This window comes from Esox lucius, chromosome 1 (genome assembly GCF_011004845.1).
Source record: "Esox lucius isolate fEsoLuc1 chromosome 1, fEsoLuc1.pri, whole genome shotgun sequence".
Classification (NCBI taxonomy): domain Eukaryota; kingdom Metazoa; phylum Chordata; class Actinopteri; order Esociformes; family Esocidae; genus Esox; species Esox lucius.
Window position 1 is genome coordinate 33,484,184 of NC_047569.1, and position 21,731 is coordinate 33,505,914.

Sequence of the window (21,731 nt, forward strand, 5' to 3'; positions counted from 1 at the left end):
GTTGATCTATTCCTCCTCACTTGCACACATCTGCCTGTCCTCTCTGTTCTTCTTTCATCTCTCTTTTTATTTTCCTGCACTGTCAATGCCAGTTATTTAATAGCTTTGGTTTTGTCCCTGGTAGGTTGTTAGACCCAGTGGAACAGCCACGCTCAGTCTGTGTGTTTCATGTATTAGCATGTGTCCTGTCGCACTGGACATGCCCTTATCTGTTTCACTGTTCTTGTGAAACTGAAGTAGGTTGCATCATGACGCGGTCTAGCTAATCAGCCTTGCCACTGGTCAGCATAAAAGTTATGGACTGGAAGCAGAACAGACATACAATCGCAAACGTGGATGTTCTGATTAGGTGGGAGCAATGGCAAAAAAAAACTTTTAGACGTAATCCCCATTTTATCAGTCGACCCATTTAACGGCGCTTGCCCACAGCTGTCAACACGCAGCAATAAACGGTTAAACAATGAGAAAGGGCATTGTAGGAGAGTAGTCGCTCACTAATGTGATTAGACTCTCATTCCATTAACGAATCAATTCTTGAAAAGGTCTTATTCTTGGGTTATATACTCTGCCCTTTGCATGCAGGTGGGCAAAGAATATAAATCTTGGTATCAGACAGATCACAGCTTGGCAGTGCTGGACGGGCCTCAGACTGCAGGGGAAACTCATTGTTCTGGACTGGCCTCAGACTGCAGGGGAAACTCATTGTTCTGGACTGGCCTCAGACTGCAGGGGAAACTCATTGTTCTGGACTGGCCTCAGACTGCAGGGGAAACAGCTGACTGCTGTTTTACCACTGCATGTATCAGAAAGTATGAGATTAGCAAGGAATTTTTACCTTTAGTGGCAAAGTAACCGTTTCTGCCAACAAAGTATGATCCAGTGCTCTGGTACTCCCCTAATCATCATGACATGTGCACACAGACCTGTAAAGAGCTAGGCAAGACTGGCATGCCACTCTGATACCCAGTGATCGAAGACCGGTAGTCTCGTTGACAGCACACATCCATAAATATTCTTGTGTGTAAGAAAGCTGGATTGGGGTTGATGACTTGGTCTCTGGTGTCCAAAATACGCCTCATGGTGTTTTTCTTTGGAGAGGCCAGGGGGGAGTTGTTAAATATTTGAAGCGGGGTGGTCGTTTCCATACTGCATGTAGGTGGCCTACGCTGACAAGCTGCTGAATTCTCGGCCCCCCATTTCATAACCAATCTTACTTGGTGCAATCATCTCAGTGCAATCGCTTGCAGTCTGTGTCCAGATATCTCTGGCCTTAAATGTGTGTGCTTTGCACTGGACAGTGTATTGATTTGTACCTCCTTCCCTTTGGCGATGTATCACAGTGAGTTGTGGCCAGTGCTGAGCCACAGTAAGAAAGTAGGTTAATCGATGCAGGGCAGAGTCCATTTGGGCCAGAGCCAGGGCCTTGAGCATCTGTCCATACCTAGCTTAGTATTGAAAGCTCCAGTAAGGCTATGGTGGGTCCCTGGCGGCCCTTTGAAGCTCTGATACCAAAGGGCTCTTAATATGTCACAGTAGTCTCTCCAGTTCCTTATTCCTGTTCTGGCATTGGTGTATGTGGTGTTGCAGGGTCCAACGCTAACTTTCTCGCTGGCACTATCGGGCCAGTTGGTCTGAAATCTACTGGCCGGGACTGTATTTCTACTGGGCCAAATTGAATAAAAAAAATATCTAAGTGTGTGTGTGTGTGTGTGTGTAAATATCATATCATTTGAATATTGGTTTATACCACAGTTTTGCATGTGATATAAGCTGATATCATTGATTGTGGTTTACATAAATATGATGCAACGCACGTCATTACTTTTTAATAAATGTTATCAAAATATTATGGAGGAAGCCGTGTATGGAGGAAACCGTGTGGTTGACATGCAAAACTACAGAACTAGAAGACAGTATTAATCAACACACAACATTGAGATTATTGGACGGAAGAGTCTAGAGAAGCCAGTTAGCTAGGCTAGCCAGCCATATGCTACAGTGGATATAAAAACTTTTTCCACCTTTAATGTGACCTATAACGTGAACAATTCAATTGAAAAACAAACTGAAATCTTTGAGGGGGAAAAACAAATCAGTATTGGTACGACCTATGTCATGGGTGTAGTCGTGAATGGTTTATCCCTCTTCACAACATGATAGACGGCCATAATTAGTTTTTCAACCTCTTTCATTCGGAGCAGGCAGACGTTCAATGGTGCAGCCGCGGAGTTGTCTTACCGCCCGTTTGGACGCAGTACATGCGACATGCTGAAGCTTAAGAGCAGGTTTTCGGTCGTTGTTCGTTACCATAATAAATGGCCCTGCCATATCGAACTCGCAACACAAACGGCAGTACGTGTGTCCCTTGCCATTACCGTTTTCGAACTATGGAACCTGTTCTTTCCACGAGAACAAAAATGATCGCATTTTCTTTGCCTCGTTCGATATATCTGGGTCCTGCTCTAGAATGCACTATGAACTATGACTGGTCAAAAAGACATACTGTACCACACCGAGGGGGGGAGAAGTGCCACGGACGCATTTATTGCGAGAACAAGCCAGAAACGGGAAGCGGGGCAAAGATGAAAAGCAAACGTTTTAATACGATACTATGAATTTAAATGGGTAAATTTAGTGCTGGCCATATGGGTCAGTTACTGTTTTTGTCCAGTGCCCCGGCGTTAGGCCTTACTGGCCCCAGGCCAGCGGGCCATCGTTAATGTGGAACCCTGGTTGTTGAACCGGAGTGGAGGAGCTGGTTCAACATGTGGCTCCACGCCGGCTGGTAGGGAGGTGGGACAGTTACTACAGTAGTGTTGTCATAGCAGCCTCTGAGTCAGGCTACTGGTTCTCTCAGGTGATTTGTTAACGCCTCACCTGGCCAACGCCCTGTCGCTGAGGCGAGGGCCATCCCTGTGTCTGACGTGGAGCCTGTTCCGGAAGCCTCCGCTGTAGGATGTTTGCTTGAGTTCGCGCAGCGTGGTTCAGTCCACAAAGAAGGCGAGGGGAGATCCTTGTTTACGTGGCAGTTGTAGCCAGTTGCCTGTAGGTAAAATGTAATCCTACTCATATCACATTCTGGTTGTGTCTGCTGCCTGCTAATTGTTTGACTGTGAGCGGGAGTGAAATGTGCTTGGCTTCTCCTCCAAGCCCACATTTAGAGCTTCTCCCCTTCAAACTGTCCAGTTTAGATCCATGGATTAAGAAATCCGCAACCCCGCCCCTCCCACTCCAGACCAGGATCTGGTGTTTACCTCACTCTACTGCAGGCCAGGGAGGGTTATGACACTGTGTACTTCTGGCTTCTCAATAGAACACACACTCCATTTACTTGTCTGCTGAGATCTAGGTCTGAATACTGTTTTGTCTACTAACTAATGATGAACTCTTTAGACTGCTCCTATGTACAGTGTTATCCATATTATTACTTTATCTTCTTGCTATATTTTCGCTGTGTGTAAAGTTTTATTCTTAAATTCTCACTACATAGTTGTAGTGTGCTATGCCACCATTCATAAACACTCATGTATCTATAATATTCTTTAATGCTACCAATTTGCTGCTAGTTCACACTGATATGTACAGTGGGGAGAACACGCATTTGATACACTGCCGATATTGCAGATTTTCCCACTTACAAAGCATGTAGAAGTCTGTCATTTTTATCATAGGTGACGGAATCTAAAATAAAAATCACATTGTATGATTTTTAAATGATTAATTTCCATTTTCTTGCATGACATAAGTATTTGATACGGCAAAAAAGCAGAACTTAATATTTGGTAACGGAACCTTTGTTTGCAATTACAGAGATCATACGTTTCCTTTAGTTCTTGACCAGGTTTGCACACATTGCAGCAGGGATTTTGGCCCACTAGTCCATACAGACCTCTAGATCCTTCAGGTTTCGGGGCTGTCGCTGGGCAATACGGACTTTCAGCTCCCTCCAAAGATTTTCTATTGGGTTCAGGTCACTCCAGGCCACTCCAGGACCTTGAGATGCTTCTTACGGAGCCACTCCATAGTTGCCCTGGCTGTGGGTTTCGGGTCGTTGTCATGCTGGAAGACCCAGCCACGACCCATCTTCAATGCTTTTATTGAGGGATGGAGGTTGTTGGCCAAGATCTCACAATACATGGCCCCATCCATCCTCCCCTCAATACGGTGCAGTCATCCTGTCTCCTTTGCAGAAAAGCATCCCCAAAGAATGATGTTTCCACCTCCATGCTTCACGGTTGTGATGGTGTTCTTGGGGTTGTACCCATCCTTCTTCTTCCTCCAAACACGGCGAGTGGAGTTTAGACCAAAAAGTTCTATTTCTGTCTCATCAGACCACATGACCTTCTCCCATTCCTCCTCTGGATCATCCAGATGGTCATTGGCAAACTTCAGACGGGCCTGGACATGCGCTGGCTTGAGCAGGGGGACCTTGCGTGCGCTGCAGGATTTTAATCCATGACGGCGTAGTGTGTTACTAATGGTTTTCTTTGAGACTGTGGTCCCAGCTCTCTTCAGGTCATTGACCAGGTCCTGCCGTGTAGTTCTGGGCTGATCCCTCACTTTTCTCATGATCATTGATGCCCCACGAGGTGAGATCTTGCATGGAGCCCCAGACCGAGGGAGATTGAGTGCCATCTTGGACAGCATGTCCATTTTCTAATAACTGCGCCAACAGTAGTTGCCTTCTCACCAAGCTGCTTGCCTATTGTCCTGTAGCCCATCCCAGCCTTGTGCAGGTCTACAATTTTATCCCTGATGTCCTTACACAGCTGTCTCGTCTTGGCCATGGTGGAGAGGTTGGAGTCTGTTTGATTGAGTGTGTGGACTCAAAGTGTCTTTTATATAGGTAACAAGTTCAAACATGGTGCAGTAATGAGTGGAATTCCTACTGGTTGGTAGGTGATCAAATACTTATGTCATGCAATAAAATGCAAATTAATTATTTAAAAATCATACAATGTGATTTTCTGGATTTTTGTTATAGATTCCGTCTCTCACAGTTGAAGAGTATCTATGATAAAAATTACAGACCTCTACATGGTTTGTAAGTAGGAAAACCTGCAAAGTCGGCAGTGTATGAAATACTTGTTCTCCCCACTGTATATTACAGCCACACTTGTCATATCATAATGTTCAGTAATACTTCCCAGATTGCTGCTAGTTTACAGTACTATTTGAACTGCTGCTAGTGTACAGTATTATGTATATTGTTGCTTTATTATAATTTTTTGTCTGGCTATATTTTTGCTTGTATTTTCTTAACTCTGGTGCCATGTCACAAGAATTTCATTGTGGATGATGACGCTTTGTTGTTCGGTGCATTTGACAAATAAACCTTGAAACTTGAAACCTTCTGAATACCATGTTGTGTAATAAGAGATGATGGTCTTTCTGAATACCATGTTGTGTAATAAGAGATGATGGTCTTTCTGAATACCGTGTTGTGTAATAAGAGATGATGGTCTTTCTGAATACCGTGTTGTGTAATAAGAGATGATGGTCTTTCTGAATACCGTGTTGTGTAATAAGAGATGATGGTCTTTCTGAATACCGTGTTGTGTAATAAGAGATGATGGTCTTTCTGAATACCGTGTTGTGTAATAAGAGATGGTCTTTCTGAATACCGTGTTGTGTAATAAGAGATGATGGTCTTTCTGAATACCGTGTTGTGTAATAAGAGATGGTCTTTCTGAATACCGTGTTGTGTAATAAGACATGATGGTCTTTCTGAATACCGTGTTGTGTACCTGCGTGCTCTCGAGAACCTCTCCCTGGCTGCTTCTCCTCTGGGAGTGTTTGCATTCTGTCTTGCGCTACAACAACACTGTCTCAAACTCATTCCATGGATAAGCATGTGTGAGGATGTAGTTGCACAACGTTAACAGGAGCCCACGTACAGACATCAGTTCCCAGGCCTGTTGCTACGGGAGTGATAGGTTGAAGTGTCCAGAGAGTTTAATGTGCCGACCGGGGAGTGATATGGATGGATGACCTGAATAATATAAACCATATGCAGTAGCAGTACTTATCGTGTAATGAGGTCACCCACAGAGCTACACATACCTGGACTGAATGCATTTGATTTTGGGTGTGTTCTGTTTATTGGTGGAGCAGGAACGTTCTGAATATGAGGGGTAGGGAGGAGTCGGGGAGATTACTTCACAGTCCGATTCGATACTAGAAGAGATGCCCAGGCTCTGTTTTTTGTATTTTGGTTGGCAAAGTAACATGGACTGTGTTATACGTGGAGGAACATGAGGATTTAAAGTGCCGGATCATTGGGATCTTCAGTCTCTCATACTCACCCTCTTCAGACTGTGGTTGAGGGCCCGTCTGGCTGCTGTGTGCTCTGCCATGTTCCCAACCGGGCTGTTCCCCAGAACTGTGTGTGTTGGTACGTGGACATGAGCTGCCCTGCTATGGTTCTGTTGGTGGAGCCCCCTGCCTTCCCAGGCTCTTTCAGTCTGGGTCCGGAGGCAGAACGCTACTTTAGAGCTTCAGTTCTGCTGCCAGGACTTAGTTTCCCTATATTCCGAGGTAATTGGAAGTGACTCTGGAAGAGCAGGACTCTGCGGGATATGTTTAAAGATGTACCTTATCTGAATTGATTATGTGCGTTAGAGGGATGACTTAGCACCCACCTACTACTAGATAGAGGACAAACACACACACACACAGTTTCCACAATGTCTCTGGGCAAAGTCATGCAGTAACAGTCTCACTCCCACCATTATAATAACCATATCCACCATATCCTTGTTACAAAAAATACTTGTGGAATTATGCTAATGAAGGTACCACTCAGCCAATTAATTAAATCCATTAATTAATAAGTAATATCCAATTGTTAATGTTTCTAATTTACCAACTGTCCAATTACCGTTGAAAAAAATAGGTCAACTTGGCACAGTCATGCTTGATGTGTTATTCAATGTATGTAATGCATAAAGTCATCGTAACATTTGACAGGATCCAATTACAAACTGGGAAGTCGCAGAAAAGTGGTTTCACACTGTACAGTTAAATTTTCTGATGTAGGGGATAAACATGGTGTGGCTCCGCTCCTCTGTCTTTCAGCGTTGTTACCTGAGGGTGCTCCCTGGTTGAGCGTTACATTCAGGCCGGGATTGGAATGGGTGGTCTCACATTGCTGTGTGTGTTGCGGACAACTGGCCGCAGTCTGTAACTCCCGCAAGCGCGCACACACTAAACACGTGTTCTTACACCTCCGTGTTCTCTTTGATTATGGGATGTCCCACGGCAACTCCTTGCTGTCATTCAGTCATCACTTGGCCGTGAATTGAATTGGAAAGGTTTCTTTCCCCGTGGCTTCTAAGGACACAGTGCTGTCTGCGTTGTAGGCCCACATCAAAGGGCTGGATAATCATGAGATTCCTCCGCTGTGACAGATGACCCCCGCCGGCGCTGGAACGTCTGCGGCTGAACCAGACGGTGTGGGGTGAGACCACTCACAGGCTCCCCATTGGCCGGTGTCATTGTCAGGGTTCGCGCTGCATAGGTGCCGCTGACAGCCAGGTCACAGAGACGCTCAGGGCCGGACGGGAGAGGTGGACGTTAGACGGTTGTTAGGGAAGAGGGAATGAGAGAGGGAAGGGAAGGTCATCTTTTTCCTCTCCTTGGTATCAGTAGCCAAACCGCCCATGGTAAAGTAGAATATCCGACATTTACACATTGTGTACACACACACACACAGAGTACATGCATACACTCGAGACAGAACGTGTACTAACACCCCTGAAGTAACTGGCCTCCCCGTCATACGAGCAGTTAGTCCTGAGGGAGGAGGTCTGGGACGGCCATGAGACAAGGGTCTCTTAGAAAGCTGAAGTATGGACGCCTGGGGGAGGGGGGGGGGCTGTGTTGTTCCCCTCTCTGACTGGCCATTTGTAGGCAGGGATTCGGTTAGTTCCATTCCTGTCCGTTGGTTAGGGAGATCGTTAAAAAAAAAACTATTTTGTTTCTCAAAATACTGAATGCCCCTCCTTCAGCCGCCAAGGATGTTTTTAATTTGTTAAAGCAGTGCATGTGTAGTGGCTGTTCACGTTTGGCGTGGTCTTAAAGATGTGGTAACATAGCCAGGTAATGTGAGAATGTCACTGTGTCAGTGCGCCGTGTGTGGATTTCCCGTGTTTGGCTTACCTTGTGGCTCTCTCTCGTTTTCCAGCCCAGAATGTGACTGTGGATGAGATCATAACGGCATACCGACAGGCCTGCGTGAAGCTCAACTGTAAACCCATCCCCAAGGTTCTCAAACAGATGCAGGTAAGTTGTGGTTTTATGCTATCCACACAAGTTGAACGTTATCCAAGGAACTCTGAAGAAACTGGTGAACCACACATTTGACACCCATTTGAATAGTTCATGTGGATTCACACACCCATTCTCCTCTCAGCTTCTTCTTCTCGTTGCCTAACAGCAGACCTGAAACACAGAACTCATTCAGGCCTCATTGAGTCTTGTGGTAGAGCTGGATTAGGCCTCCGTCGCCACCATCTTATCATAATCTGGTACCAGGGGAACTCTCATCTCCCCTGGCAACACATGAAACACCTCCTGGCATCACGCCAACCTGCTTGGGCTGTTCACTCTCAGCCAGCATGGGGATAATCATGTGACTAAATGGGCTTTGCTGACTGCATTAGAGGGGCTTCACGTGTCTAGGTAGGTTTACTGACTGTTTTAGAGGGGCTTCACGTGTCTAGGTAGGTTTACTGACTGTTTTAGAGGGGCTTCACTTGTCTAGGTGGGTTTACTGAGTGCAGTAGAGGGGGTTCATGTATCTAGGTAGGTATACTGAGTGCAGTAGAGGGGGTTCATGTATCTAGGTAGGTATACTGAGTGCAGTAGAGGGGCTTCATGTATCTAGGTAGGGATACTGAGTGCAGTAGAGGGGCTTCATGTATCTAGGTAGGGATACTGAGTGCAGTAGAGGGGCTTCATGTATCTAGGTAGGTTTACTGAGTGCAGTAGAGTGGCTTCATGTATCTAGGTAGGTTTACTGAGTGCAGTAGAGGGGCTTCATGTATCTAGGTAGGTTTACTGAGTGCAGTAGAGGGGCTTCATGTATCTAGGTAGGTTTACTGAGTGCAGTAGAGTGGCTTCATGTATCTAGGTAGGTTTACTGAGTGCAGTAGAGTGGCTTCATGTATCTAGGTAGGTTTACTGAGTGCAGTAGAGTGGCTTCATGTATCTAGGTAGGTTTACTGAGTGCAGTAGAGTGGCTTCATGTATCTAGCTGGGCTTTGCTGACTGCATTGGGGGTGTGGGGGCGTCATGCTATGTCTGCCTTATTAGTTGTTGTTTTCCGTATGTTTTTGTCATGTTCTCTAATCCCTAAGAAAACAAATCTCCTCACATCTGATAGACAATGCATCTAGAAAACTAATCAGTAATATCGGGTACCGTCAGCTACAGTTAGCTAGTGCTAGCTAGCTACATGAGATTAGGTGCTGCTGTCACTACTCATTAATGTGACCAGGCTTACGGTACTTGCTAGTAACGTAAGAGCAGAGCCAATCAATACCCTTCCCATAGTTGTTAGTGCTCTTTAGCCTAGCCGGACGGTACGACGACCTGTTAGCACTGCGCATTTAACCTAGGTCACCTGGCAACCCCAAATGTCTTTAAACTCATACCGGACATTCGCACTTCAGACAAAAAATATATTTGTGCCATGGCACTGTGGATTCTGCTGCGGCATATACCCCCTGCAGTAAACCGGTGTTAGAAATACTGGTGTGTGTGTTCATTTTATATTTTATATTACCATTATACAGGGAATCACACTAGTCCTGGGTCTCTTTTGCAATTTAACTCTACCAAAAAACATCTTTGCTTATATTTAGCCAGTATTGATAAAAGTCACCTTGTCCTGTAGATATTTGCACAGTTATTAACACACCTAGGTGGTATAAGCCTGCACCTCTTTTCTGTAAGTTTGTTTTTGTAACTTAAAAATTGTCAATTTGATTTCATATCTAGGGCTACATGGTGGTTAAAAGGCTTTCACTTCCATTTTATTCTACTCCTACTTTGTAGCCAGTAGTAAACAATCTGTCATTTCAAACTTTACATTTTTGTGATATAGGATAGGCAGGAATTGCAGGAATAATTGGTTAATGGTCAGTGGCAATCCTTTTCAATTCATCATCGCGGCTTTAAAACCATGGCTGATTATTCTCGGCTGAAGGTGTCCTTCAGTAGCTTTTTTCCCCTAATTTCTTTCTGTATTTTAATTTCAGAAGTCCAGTATTGATCCCATCATATTAATGAAGGGAGCGACGGTTGTTGGTGTGTCATTGGAAAATTTTGTATTTACAGAAATGCTTGCTCTATACCCCCCCGCCAACCCCCCCTCCCCCCCCACCCGAACACTGGCCGCCCACCCTACATCAACACAATCGCGTGTACATTCAAACCCAAATGCACACAGACAAACTGAAACCCACTCAACAAACAGATACGCTAAAGCAGCCTTCTGTAAAAAAAATTAAAATAATGTGGGTCACCAACATTGATTGTAAGGACACACCCCCTGGCCTGTGTATAGACCACGAAAGGGTAAGGTCTTCATAACATCCGGAGCATTCTTAAATCTCCTAAGTTGTTTTGTCTTTCTCTGTTGTCTAATCTTAGCAATACAATGGGCTGTAGGGTTGGGCAGATGGCGTTATTTAGTTATTGCATCAGAAAAGAATACTATCCCATTTATCTCCAGACCTTGAGATTAGTGATCTCATCCGTAGACACTTCAACCTATATTGCCCGAGAACTGGCTGAAACAGCCCCTCTAACTTGGCTTTCATCAGCCACCAAGAAAGTTTTGAGAAATTCCTGGCGCGATAGTCATTGGCCTAATCGGTTTGTTATACCCACCAATCATCGCTGACACCTTCCCTTATGCGTCTCGTGCACCTAAGCATCTATCACTCCATTGTCTCATTGTTGTGGAACAGCTGAGAATACAGAGCTGCTGAGCTGTTTTGTTAGATGCTGCACTGACTCGGGCTGAAAAAGACATGTATTGTAGACTAGTTTCGCCTGTTTGTGCAGTGGGCTGAATAAGTGTTTCTGTACCCTGGTGTGATTATTCAGAAATACCCTATAGTCCCCTATAGAGATTGTCCAATCAATCAATCAAATGTATTTATAAAGCCCATTTTACAACAGCAGTTGTCACAAAGTGCTTTACAGAGACACCCGGCCTTAAACCCCAAGGAGCAAACAACAGTAGTGTTGGATTTCAGTGGCTAGGAAAAACTCCAACATCTTGTCAACGTGTAAACAAATAAAGACGCAGATCTCTTACGCCAATCTGCCTTTAGACAAATTCACATTAAACACAATTGTTTTTACTTTCTGAATAGTTACACCAGGGTACTGGGAAAACTCTCTTTGACAGCCCACGGCAGTGACATGTTGAAACTGGTACATTGTGACAAAACGGTTACCACTGTAGCTAGCTATGTAACTGAAGGTACATTGCATTCACTGTTGTACGCTTTTAGCTGGTTAGCTTTTCTTTTGTATTATGAATTGACTGGGTAAAACTACTGTAATGAACAACTGTTAGTTTACGTGATCAAATATTAAAAATGCCTTTCCCTTTGGAGCCACGCTTTCAAGTATTGGAGCCAACACTCAGTAAGGTCACTCACATTGGAAAAACATGGCGGCTCTCTGAAGGCTTAGAAATGGGGCTCTTTTAGAAGAGCGGCCTGTAAAATATGAGCAGCTTATAAGCTTTTAGGGACGTGTGTGTGTGTGTGTGTGTGAGATGGCGATATGAATCTGCTATGTCATGGAGAGTGTGAGGGACAGTGGGGCTGGCAGCCTAGCAGCAGGACAGACCGTGCCGGAACAGTGTCACTGTCGGGTGTTTGCATTTTACACACCCTGTACTGTGAATATGCACACATTCTTAGTGGACGGGAAACTCGTCCCCACCCCCCATCTTTCTCATCTCTTGTTCGCTACTGTCCATCCCTCTCTGCATCTCTTTCTACGTCGTGCTTGAGACGGGAGTTACTTCTCTGCCACATGAGTTCTCCGGAAATCTCCACATCACCCCACCCTGATGGTGTTCATCCATTGGGGGCGAGGGGCTGACATCACAAACTCTCATGGAAAGACACATCCCTGCGTTGAGCTGGCCGTCTGCTCGGGGGCCTAAAATAAAGCCTGGGTAACTTTCCACTGCAAGTGAATACACCCTCGTCAGTGTGTGTTGGCGGCCGGTCAGGTCTCGTCCACTACTGACCTTTTTTCTGCTTAGTCATTCCTGGAGAAACTGCATAAACAAGCCTGTCAAAACAGAATTGCTGCCCAAAAAAGGTGTTTTTTAAAAAACACATTCCTCCTTACCTGTAATTGCTCTAGTTTTCTGTACTGTACACGTGGCTTCCACTGGCTCAACGTTTATATAGATTAAGTCTGTGTGTGTGTGTGTCAGAGTTTCCATTTATTCCTGGCTTTTGGCCGTAACAATTATTAAATTGCATGCGCCCGCCGCTGAGAAAAGAGTATGAGAGTGGAGCTGCTGATTGCAAAATTAGAAAAACGTTGTAGTGAAAAGCCTACAGGCAGAATAGGAAATCATTTTTTTTAACCCTTTGTGGAATTTGCCTGAAATGGCAACAACAATTCAAACCACCTTTCCCCTGCTAGTACACCGGTGATGGGAAGTTTTACTTTCACTTTTGGTCGACAGGCTTAGAAAAGCTGTAAAACCATTATTTTGTAATTTTTTAAAAAATGTTTCCTTAATGCAGTGTTTGTTTTATGTCATGAACAGAAAAACGCTAGGTTATTTTGTTACGTGGACTTGCAGACATGGACAGCTCAAGCCTCCACCTTCCACAGTTTAAACCGTGCCCACCACGCAGTTTTCAAGGTTAGACAATTACAAGTAAAATTCCTTGCGGCCACTGGGACAATTTTTCAAAGACTATAAATATATAGTCTTTGAAAAATCATAACCCTTCAAGTCATTAGAAATTGTTGTTCACCCTTAAGTGGTTGGAGTTCCTGCAGTAAAGCCCGCTGAAGAGAGAACGCACACCTGTTGTCTTGAAGAAGAAGAAACATGATAACTGAAGAGGCGTTACTAAAGAGTCTGGGTGAAAACATTGTTCTGATTTATTTTACATTTATTCTATATTATAAATTGACAGACAAATTCCCATATTCTAAATGTGATGACCGAATACATTTCTCAAATTTCCGGTGAATTAAAACGCTACCTGTCGAATGTCTGGCGCCACGTTTTCTTAACGGAAACCCTGGTGTGTGTGTGAGTGTTTTCAAGGGGCTGCCGCTTATTCGGCAGCTGTGTGTGGAATGGCTGAGCCTCGGTGGCCCCAGATGAAGCCCCAGGGCCTGGGTGGACTCTTGACAGCCCCGTGGCACATTTCTGGCCAAGCTGCGCCCTATCTGCACAGGGACACTGAGTTTCCCCTCTCTCTTACACAATCTCTCACACGCACTCACGACTGAAGACAGTGCCTGGGGATCTTTTGAAAAGCATTATTCTGACTCTTGGGCTTTATAATGCTGTTTACAGATGTTGTTGTTTAGGGGTGTTGTTACCGCTGCAAAAAATAATGTCATACATACTGGAAATGTGCTTAAGGTCATCAAGATAACCAGTCCACGTGATTTATAAATCCTTTTTTATTAGAACGAAGGGTTCATGACAATGTCCGTCACTGTTTGTTAATGTCCCATGGACAGTCAAATGCAAATGTTAATACCACATTTCCCAACTACAAGTTACTCATTGCAATGAATGAGTTTACCGTCACACAGAACTGGCTACATAATCAAACTATGTCATCTTCTAATTATTTCCAGTATGCTACATAGGGCTGTTTTGAAATACTTTTCACACCAGCGTTGAGGACTACTCGGAGCCACCAGATTATGTTGTGTGAATGTTTGTAAATCACTAGTTCAAGCCACCGTGGCCTTCTGAGTTAGTGGACAGTCTTAGGTCAACGATGCCCTCTGGGTTGAGGAGGAAATCACAAATAGCAGGGGCTGCGGTCACTCGAACAAGCAATCAAACTTATGGAAAAAATGTAAGCTTGAATCGTGAACGTCAGTTTAATTTGTTGAACTTTTTCTGCTGGACAGGACTGGTCTTGCTGGTAAATGATAGATAATATGTGCATCTCAGATTTGATGGGCAAACTGTAGGAAGGTTGTTGCAATCTTATGCTTAGCCTGAATGAGATGGATTTAAGCTCGAGGGCCATGTTTTTCCTGTTACGTTATGCAACGCATCATTAAACGCTGCCATGAAAGACAAGTCTATCTATAGTTTTCTTCTCTCGTTTCTAGTGTAAGAAGGCCCTTACACAATAATTAACACCTTTGCATTTTTTTTTTATTTGCTACTTATTTTTTTGAACAGTATCGCCTGAATGTCTATTAAGTGAAGCGTCTGGGAAGGTATGTGTGTCACACAAACACGTACTCCTATACATACAAACGCATACGAAGACACTACCTGGAATACGTTGTTCTTTCCTCCCACTCTCCAGCCTCACTGTTGGCATCTGCTGTAATGTATTGCACATGAGACTCAACCGGCTGTGTTAATACTGTTACTTTAAGTGGGTCCAGAAAACTGTGCAGGCAGTCAGCCCTACCTGCCGCCTATGTTCCAAAATAAACCGGTAGGAAATAGAAAGGTCATTGTTTTTCTGCCGTCGTCCGCGGTTTCTGACAAAAATGGCTGTTTGGCTGGGCTGTGTTCAACATCCAGTGAAAAGGCACAGCTTCAGGGCCTTAGCTCGCCTGTCCGTTACTGCTGAACTCTTTTTGAATGGATTTTTTTATTCATTTTAAACGCGGGTCAATAGCCCTGGTGGCTGGTATGCATCACATTCTGTAAAACACACCTCACTGCATTTTGTCCTGGATATGAGAACGGTGGGCTGAGTAGCTAATGTCATTAGAAGCAGCTATCTGTCTGTAGCCAGTGGGTGGCGGCATGGCCGGTCACCGAGGGCATATTGCCTCTGTCATAGTGCATCGCCGTGGGATTGGCTGAGGCGATAGCCGGGTGGACGACGGGGACGAATGGAAATACCCCCCACGCGCACCCTCCGTGTATCGGGGTGTTATGATAGTCGCTGTGGAGAGTAGAATGGGTTGCTGTGAACCGAGGACCTGTGTGTGTGATGTACAGAGAGGTGACTGAGGCCATGGCCTGCCACAGGCCTCTCCGACCCACCCTGATCACGGTGCGTATAGGACAGGTGGTGTGGCCCCGCTACAAATCCCATGCTTCTTATTGGGACAGAATGACTAGGCGTGTGTAACGCTGCCGAGTGTGAATGGAAATAATCACCCCTTACCTATGTAGAGATCAGGTCTGGGCATTCAGCAGATAAAGACTCTGTGCACGGCCATGTTGGCACCGCTTCATATTATTCCACTGGCACTGATAACTGAGGACGTTATATGTTGTCTGCCGTTGGTGTTAATCACCTGTCTTCTGTTGATTCGGGGAGGTCTTTGCTTGACTTTGTACTCTGAATGCAAGACTGCACTCGCCACTCATTTCTATTGAGCAATCGTCCTGCCGACTGGTTGTTTCATCCACTGTTTAAGTCTGTGTACACGGGCAAGTTATATGTTTGTTCTCCTTCGCTGTGTCTTCTCGCTTTGGCTTTATTGTCCCTCTGTGTTGTTGTCACTCTGGGATTGTCTTGCCTGACTGACAGGCCTTTTCTGTTTCACTGTATTTTTTTAGGAGTTGAAAGACCTGACTCAACGAAATGAATGCCTGGACCTTAAGGGTAAGCACACACACTGCACTGGGACACACACTGCACCGACACACACACACTGCACCGACACACACACTGCACCGACACACACACTGCACCGACACACACACACCGCACGTAGGGCCGTTAACACTTTAATTACACATTATCACAGATCATCCAAAATGCCATATGTTCCTCTAATGCTGCTAATCGCACCTCTGTCACATCTCTTCACTGCATGGAACATGTGGATATATTCTTTTGTAAATACATGCCCCTGGATATGTCTTTGAGTTACAGCAAAAAACACAAGTAGTCAACTAACCAAAATAATGTTTTTAACACCATGCCTGAACGGGTTCAATGGAAAGTGTTGGGATGAAGTATAAAAATGTATGCACTGGTTATACAATAAGAGCGGCTGTTAATGAAGTACTGAGCCGTGAGTGGGTGTCGTATATGGGGAACAGCTGAGGCCTGTTTTTAGACACCACACTTTGGGGAGGCCTGGATGAAGTATTGTTACCAACACGGTTAGAACAGTAGCATGGAGGTATGAAAGAAATAACCCAGGTATTGAGCTATGATTGTGTGTCTCTCTCCAGGTGAGAAACTGGACTACAAAGCGTGTGAGTCTCTGGAGGAGGTGTTCAAGAGGGTCCAGTTTAAAGTCGTGGACCTGGAGCAGACTAACCTGGATGAAGATGTAGGTCTACCCCTCCCAGCAATAATTATATATTTTGAGAATATTCATATTTGTTTTTTTATATTAAATAAATTGCCACAAACCTTCTCTCATAGGTTATATATATATATGTGTATATGTATGTGTGTGTGTATATATATATGTGTGTGTGTGTGTATATGTATATATATATATATATATATATATATATATATATATATATATATATATATATATATATATATATATATATATATATATATATATATATATATATATATATACACATATATATATATATACACATATATATATATATACACATATATATATATATACACATATATATATATACACATATATATATATATATACACATATATATATACACATATATATATATATATATATATATATATATACACACACATATATATAAACACACACATATATATATACACAAATATATGTGTGTGTGTCTGCGTGCATATATGTGTGTATATATATATACATACACATTTTCTTATGCTCTTGTCACTCCTGTCATTCCCCGGCAACGCTTCCTCGGTCCTCTGACAGGATGTTTCCCATGGCAGTCTGATGACTCTGGAGTCCAGAGAGTGTAAACACCATTAGATAGATTTAGGCTGGGCCAGTCCAGACAGTGTTGTAAACCCAGGGGGACGACCCAGACTGTAGTCTGACCACTTCTTATTCCCTTTAACGCATGCAGGCTTACTTGATGAGCTTCTCATCCATGTTTAGTCAAAACATTTACAAAAGTATTCCTCACTTGGATTCACCACCAACTTCTAGACTTTGGCGTTGTATGAATGCAGGCAGAATGCAGTGCCTGCCCTTCGGTTAGAACATGAACCCATTTTTAGAGAGACAGTACAAAACACATACTTTGGGGTATATGTTCAGATATGAAAAAGAGGCAGATATTGAGAGAGGGAGAGAGGGGCAGATATTGAGAGAGGGAGAGAGGAGCAGATATTGAGAGAGGGAGAGAGGGGCAGATATGGAGAGAGGGGCAGATATTGAGAAGAGGGAGAGAGGGGCAGATATTGAGAGAGGGGGAAAGGTTGCCTGTGCAGATTGTCCAGTCAACCAGACACCTTGTCTCAGGACTTGACATCCCCTTGCTACTTCCGTGTAATGCTACTTCCGTGTAATGCTACTTCCGTGTAATGGTCCCAGGTCTTTGGAGGTTTTTTTTTGGAGTAATAGTCAGTTTCTTCCAAATATAACTACTTTGTTTATTTTGTTGGTTTCTAACACACACACACCAGTGGTATGTTCTGAGGCTGATTCCATGGTAACAGAAGTTGCGCACTTTACTGTCAGTCCTTCCTTCCAGAACCTCCCGCTCTTTTTCTTTCTCACACTACATGTTACCAGGTCTGTTACAATGATGAGCTGATCCAGATAGGGCAGTGACACTCAGCAACATTTCCCATGACAGTAGTGGGGAATATACACTCACCTAAAGGATTATTAGGAACACCTGTTCAATTTCTCATTAATGCAATTATCTGATCAACCAATCACATGGCAGTTGCTTCAATGCATTTAGGGGTGTGGTCCTGGTCAAGACAATCTCCTGAACTCCAAACTGAATGTCAGAATGGGAAAGAAAGGGGATTTAAGCAATTTTGAGCGTGGCATGGTTGTTGGTGCCAGACGGGCCGGTCTGAGTGTTTCACAATCTGCTCTGTTACTGGGATTTTCACGCACAACCATTTCTAGGGTTTACAAAGAATGGTGTGAAAAGGGAAAAACATCCAGTATGTGGCAGTCCTGTGGGCGAAAATACCTTGTTGATGCTAGAGGTCAGAGGAGAATGGGCCGACTGATTGAAGCTGATAGAAGAGCAACTTTGACTGAAATAACCACTCATTACAACCGAGGTATGCTGCAAAGCATTTGTGAAGCCACAACACGCACAACCTTGAGGCGGATGGGCTACAATAGCAGAAGACCCCACCGGGTACCACTCATCTCCACTACAAATAGGAAAAAGTGGCTACAATTTGCACAAGCTCACCAAAATTGGACAGTTGAAGACTGGAAGAATGTTGCCTGGTCTGATGAGTCTCGATTTCTGTTGAGACATTCAGATGGTAGAGTCAGAATTTGACGTAAACAGAATGAGAACATGGATCCATCATGCCTTGTTACCACTGTGCAGGCTGGTGGTGGTGGTTTAATGGTGTGGGGGATGTTTTCTTGGCTCACTTTAGGCCCCTTAGTGCCAATTGGGCATCGTTTAAATGCCACGGCCTACCTGAGCATTGTTTCTGACCATGTCCATCCCTTTATGACCACCATGTACCCATCCTCTGATGGCTACTTTCAGCAGGATAATGCACCATGTCACAAAGCTTGAATCATTTCAAATTGGTTTCTTAAACATGACAATGAGTTCACTGTACTGAAATGGCCCCCACAATCACCAGATCTCAACCCAATAGAGCATCTTTGGGATGTGGTGGAACGGGAGCTTCGTGCCCTTAATGTGCATCCCACAAATCTCCATCAACTGCAAGATGCTATCCTATCAATATGGGCCAACATTTCTAAAGAATGCTTTCAGCACCTTGTTGAATCAATGCCACGTAGAATTAAGGCAGTTCTGAATGTGAAAGGTGGTCCAACACAGTATTAGTATGGTGTTCCTAATAAACCTTTAGGTGAGTGTATATCTGGCATGGTAAACCAAATGATTCAAAACCTGAGTGCTGATTGGCTGAAAGCTATATTAGACCATATGACAATTAAAACTGTTTTCATTGGGTTGGTAGCCGGTTTGTAATCGGTTAATTTCCAATAACAGATTTAGGCAATAAAGCACAAAGGCTACGGGCTGTCTTTTGTACTCGGCGTTGCGTCATGCCTAATGAGCCCTTAGGTGTGGTGTTTTGGTCATATACCACACCCCCTTGTTTTTGCCGTGAGGATGGACTTCCAGAGTAATTCAGAATGTGGCCTAAAGGTTGGTCCTTGCGAGTCACGTTTCTCTCTCTCTCTCTCCTGCCAGGGCGCGTCGGCTCTCTTCGACATGATTGAGTACTATGAATCTGCCACACACCTCAACATCTCCTTCAACAAGCACATCGGCACCCGAGGCTGGCAATCCGCGGCCCACATGATGCGGAAGGTAAGAGGGTTGGGGGATGGGCGGGTCAGGAAGGGCTCACTGGAGGCCTGTCAATTAATCCATGGCAAAACAGGGGAGTCGCTATGGCTTTAGTGTAGGTGTGAGCCTGTGGTTGTGATCTAAAAAGGGAAGAGTAGAATCCAACTGCATGTTTAGGTTATTGAATAAATTAAGGTACTGGATTTGCAAATTATGCCCAGAGTTCGTTAAACCGTATTTAATTAACACTTCATTTAAAGTGGGTAGGAAGACGTTGCCCTGGATAATGGATGTGGCTGGGACTTGCCTGCAGACCCCAGAAAGGCTTCCTACTGGGACATGCGTGTTCTGGCAGGCCGGATTTGGAATCATTCGGTTGTTTGGCGTACACATTTCCTCATCTCTTTTTGGCCGTGTGTTTGCAAACGCAACTCAACATGCCGGCCTGTGTTGACAGGTGTGTGAGAATAGGGCCAAGGATGTGTGTCGTCCCCTCTGATGAGTGGAGCAGGTAGTTGTTCGAAAATAATGATATTGGTTTCCAGTAGAGGCCAGGAATAATGCTCTTAACTGTCGTTGTGACGTGACTCATCACTTCAGAGCTCCGATTACAGATTACGGAGGTTCCTGGATTATGGAAGAGGGGTCAGGCCACAGTTAAGCCACTGTGTGTGTGTGTGTGTGTGTGTACTGTGTGTGTACTGTGTGTGTGTGTGTGTTGGGAGGGTTCTGAGCGGATAACCCGGACCCTTCTCCACAGACTTCCTCTTTCACAGGGGGGTTTGGTAACACGTGGGGTGGAGACGCCAGTCCAGGCTTTTCCGCTCACGGCCTGTAGATGGCACTGCGTCCCGCAGAGTTTTGAAATGTCCCCTGTGTGTTTGGTCTGTCCCCAGACGAGCTCTCTGCAGTACCTGGATGCCCGCCACACACCCCTGCTGGACCACTCTGCCCCGTTCGTGGCGCGGGCGCTCCGCATCAGCGGCAGCCTGGCGGTGCTGCACCTGGAGAACGCAGGGTTGTCCGGACGGCCACTGATGCTGCTGGGTAACGGGGCGAGGCGCAGGGAGACAACTTGGGGTTGGGGGTGGTGGGGGTACCGTGACACTCATCTCTGCCTCTTCCTCAGCTACGGCCCTGAAGATGAACATGAACCTGCGGGAGCTGTACTTGGCTGACAACAAGCTGAACGGCCTGCAGGACTCGGCGCAGCTGGGAAACCTGCTCAAGTTCAACTACAACATCCAGATCCTGGACCTCCGCAACAATCACATCATGGACTCCGGTGAGTGTACAGCTGTCTCTTCTCGTCAGCGTCTGATCTGTGGGGCTCTGTCTCTGGCTGTCTTGAACCTCTGCCTCGCTCCCTCTCATACTCTGTTTACTCTTCTTTCTCTTATCTTTTCTACCACATTCATTAGAAACAGCAGACCATGTTTTCAGTCTGGCAGTCCAAAAATGGAAATAGTTGCGCGCTCTGTCTCTCTCTCATTCTGTACTTTCCTGGTAATGTTTTAACCAATGTTGTGTCGTCTACTGGCCACCAACTCAACCCTGACCCCATTGTGTCCCCTGACTGTGTCTCTGCAGGTCTGGCCTACGTCTGTGAAGGTCTGAAGGAGCAGAGGAAAGGCCTGGTCACTCTGGTGCTCTGGAACAACCAGCTGTCTCACAACGGCATGGGCTACCTGGCGGCAGCTCTGGTAAACACAGACGCACGCACGCACACACATGCGCACAGCGTTTAGGAGGAAACCTCGGTCTGCATGTGCTCTGCTGATTAAGCGCTCCTGTGTCCAACCATGGAGCCTGTCTCACGTCGCCGCTGCGGGCGTGATCGCCGTTTTCCAATGAATTCCTCTGGGCTCCCCGTAGAACCGTGGACCCAGAGGGAAACCCGTTGGCATATCGATCAGGACACCAGTCCAGACATGGAGTACATGTCACCTTTGTGGCGGGTTACCCCGATTGTGTTCCGGTGCTGCCCCGGGCAGTGTCAGCCGGTCACCGTGGCGTTCCCTCTCTTTTCTGTGTGTTCCTTGGAGCGCTGTGGTATTTCCTTTCTGGTCATTATATTTCTATGTCTGCGAGTCTGTGGTTTGAC

At 45.1% G+C, this 21,731-nt stretch overlaps 1 protein-coding gene across 1 annotated transcript in view; it reads left to right on the forward strand.

Moving 5' to 3' along the window:
• ppp1r37 (protein phosphatase 1, regulatory subunit 37) overlaps window positions 1-21,731 on the forward strand; it is a 45,521-nt gene that overhangs the window by 15,995 nt on the left and 7,795 nt on the right. Inside the window, exons 2-8 of the mRNA XM_010872635.5 lie at window positions 8,186-8,283; window positions 15,782-15,827; window positions 16,406-16,506; window positions 19,529-19,648; window positions 20,524-20,674; window positions 20,757-20,912; window positions 21,218-21,330. Coding sequence (XP_010870937.2) covers window positions 8,186-8,283; window positions 15,782-15,827; window positions 16,406-16,506; window positions 19,529-19,648; window positions 20,524-20,674; window positions 20,757-20,912; window positions 21,218-21,330 — 785 coding nt within the window. The remainder of the gene's footprint in view (window positions 1-8,185; window positions 8,284-15,781; window positions 15,828-16,405; window positions 16,507-19,528; window positions 19,649-20,523; window positions 20,675-20,756; window positions 20,913-21,217; window positions 21,331-21,731) is intronic.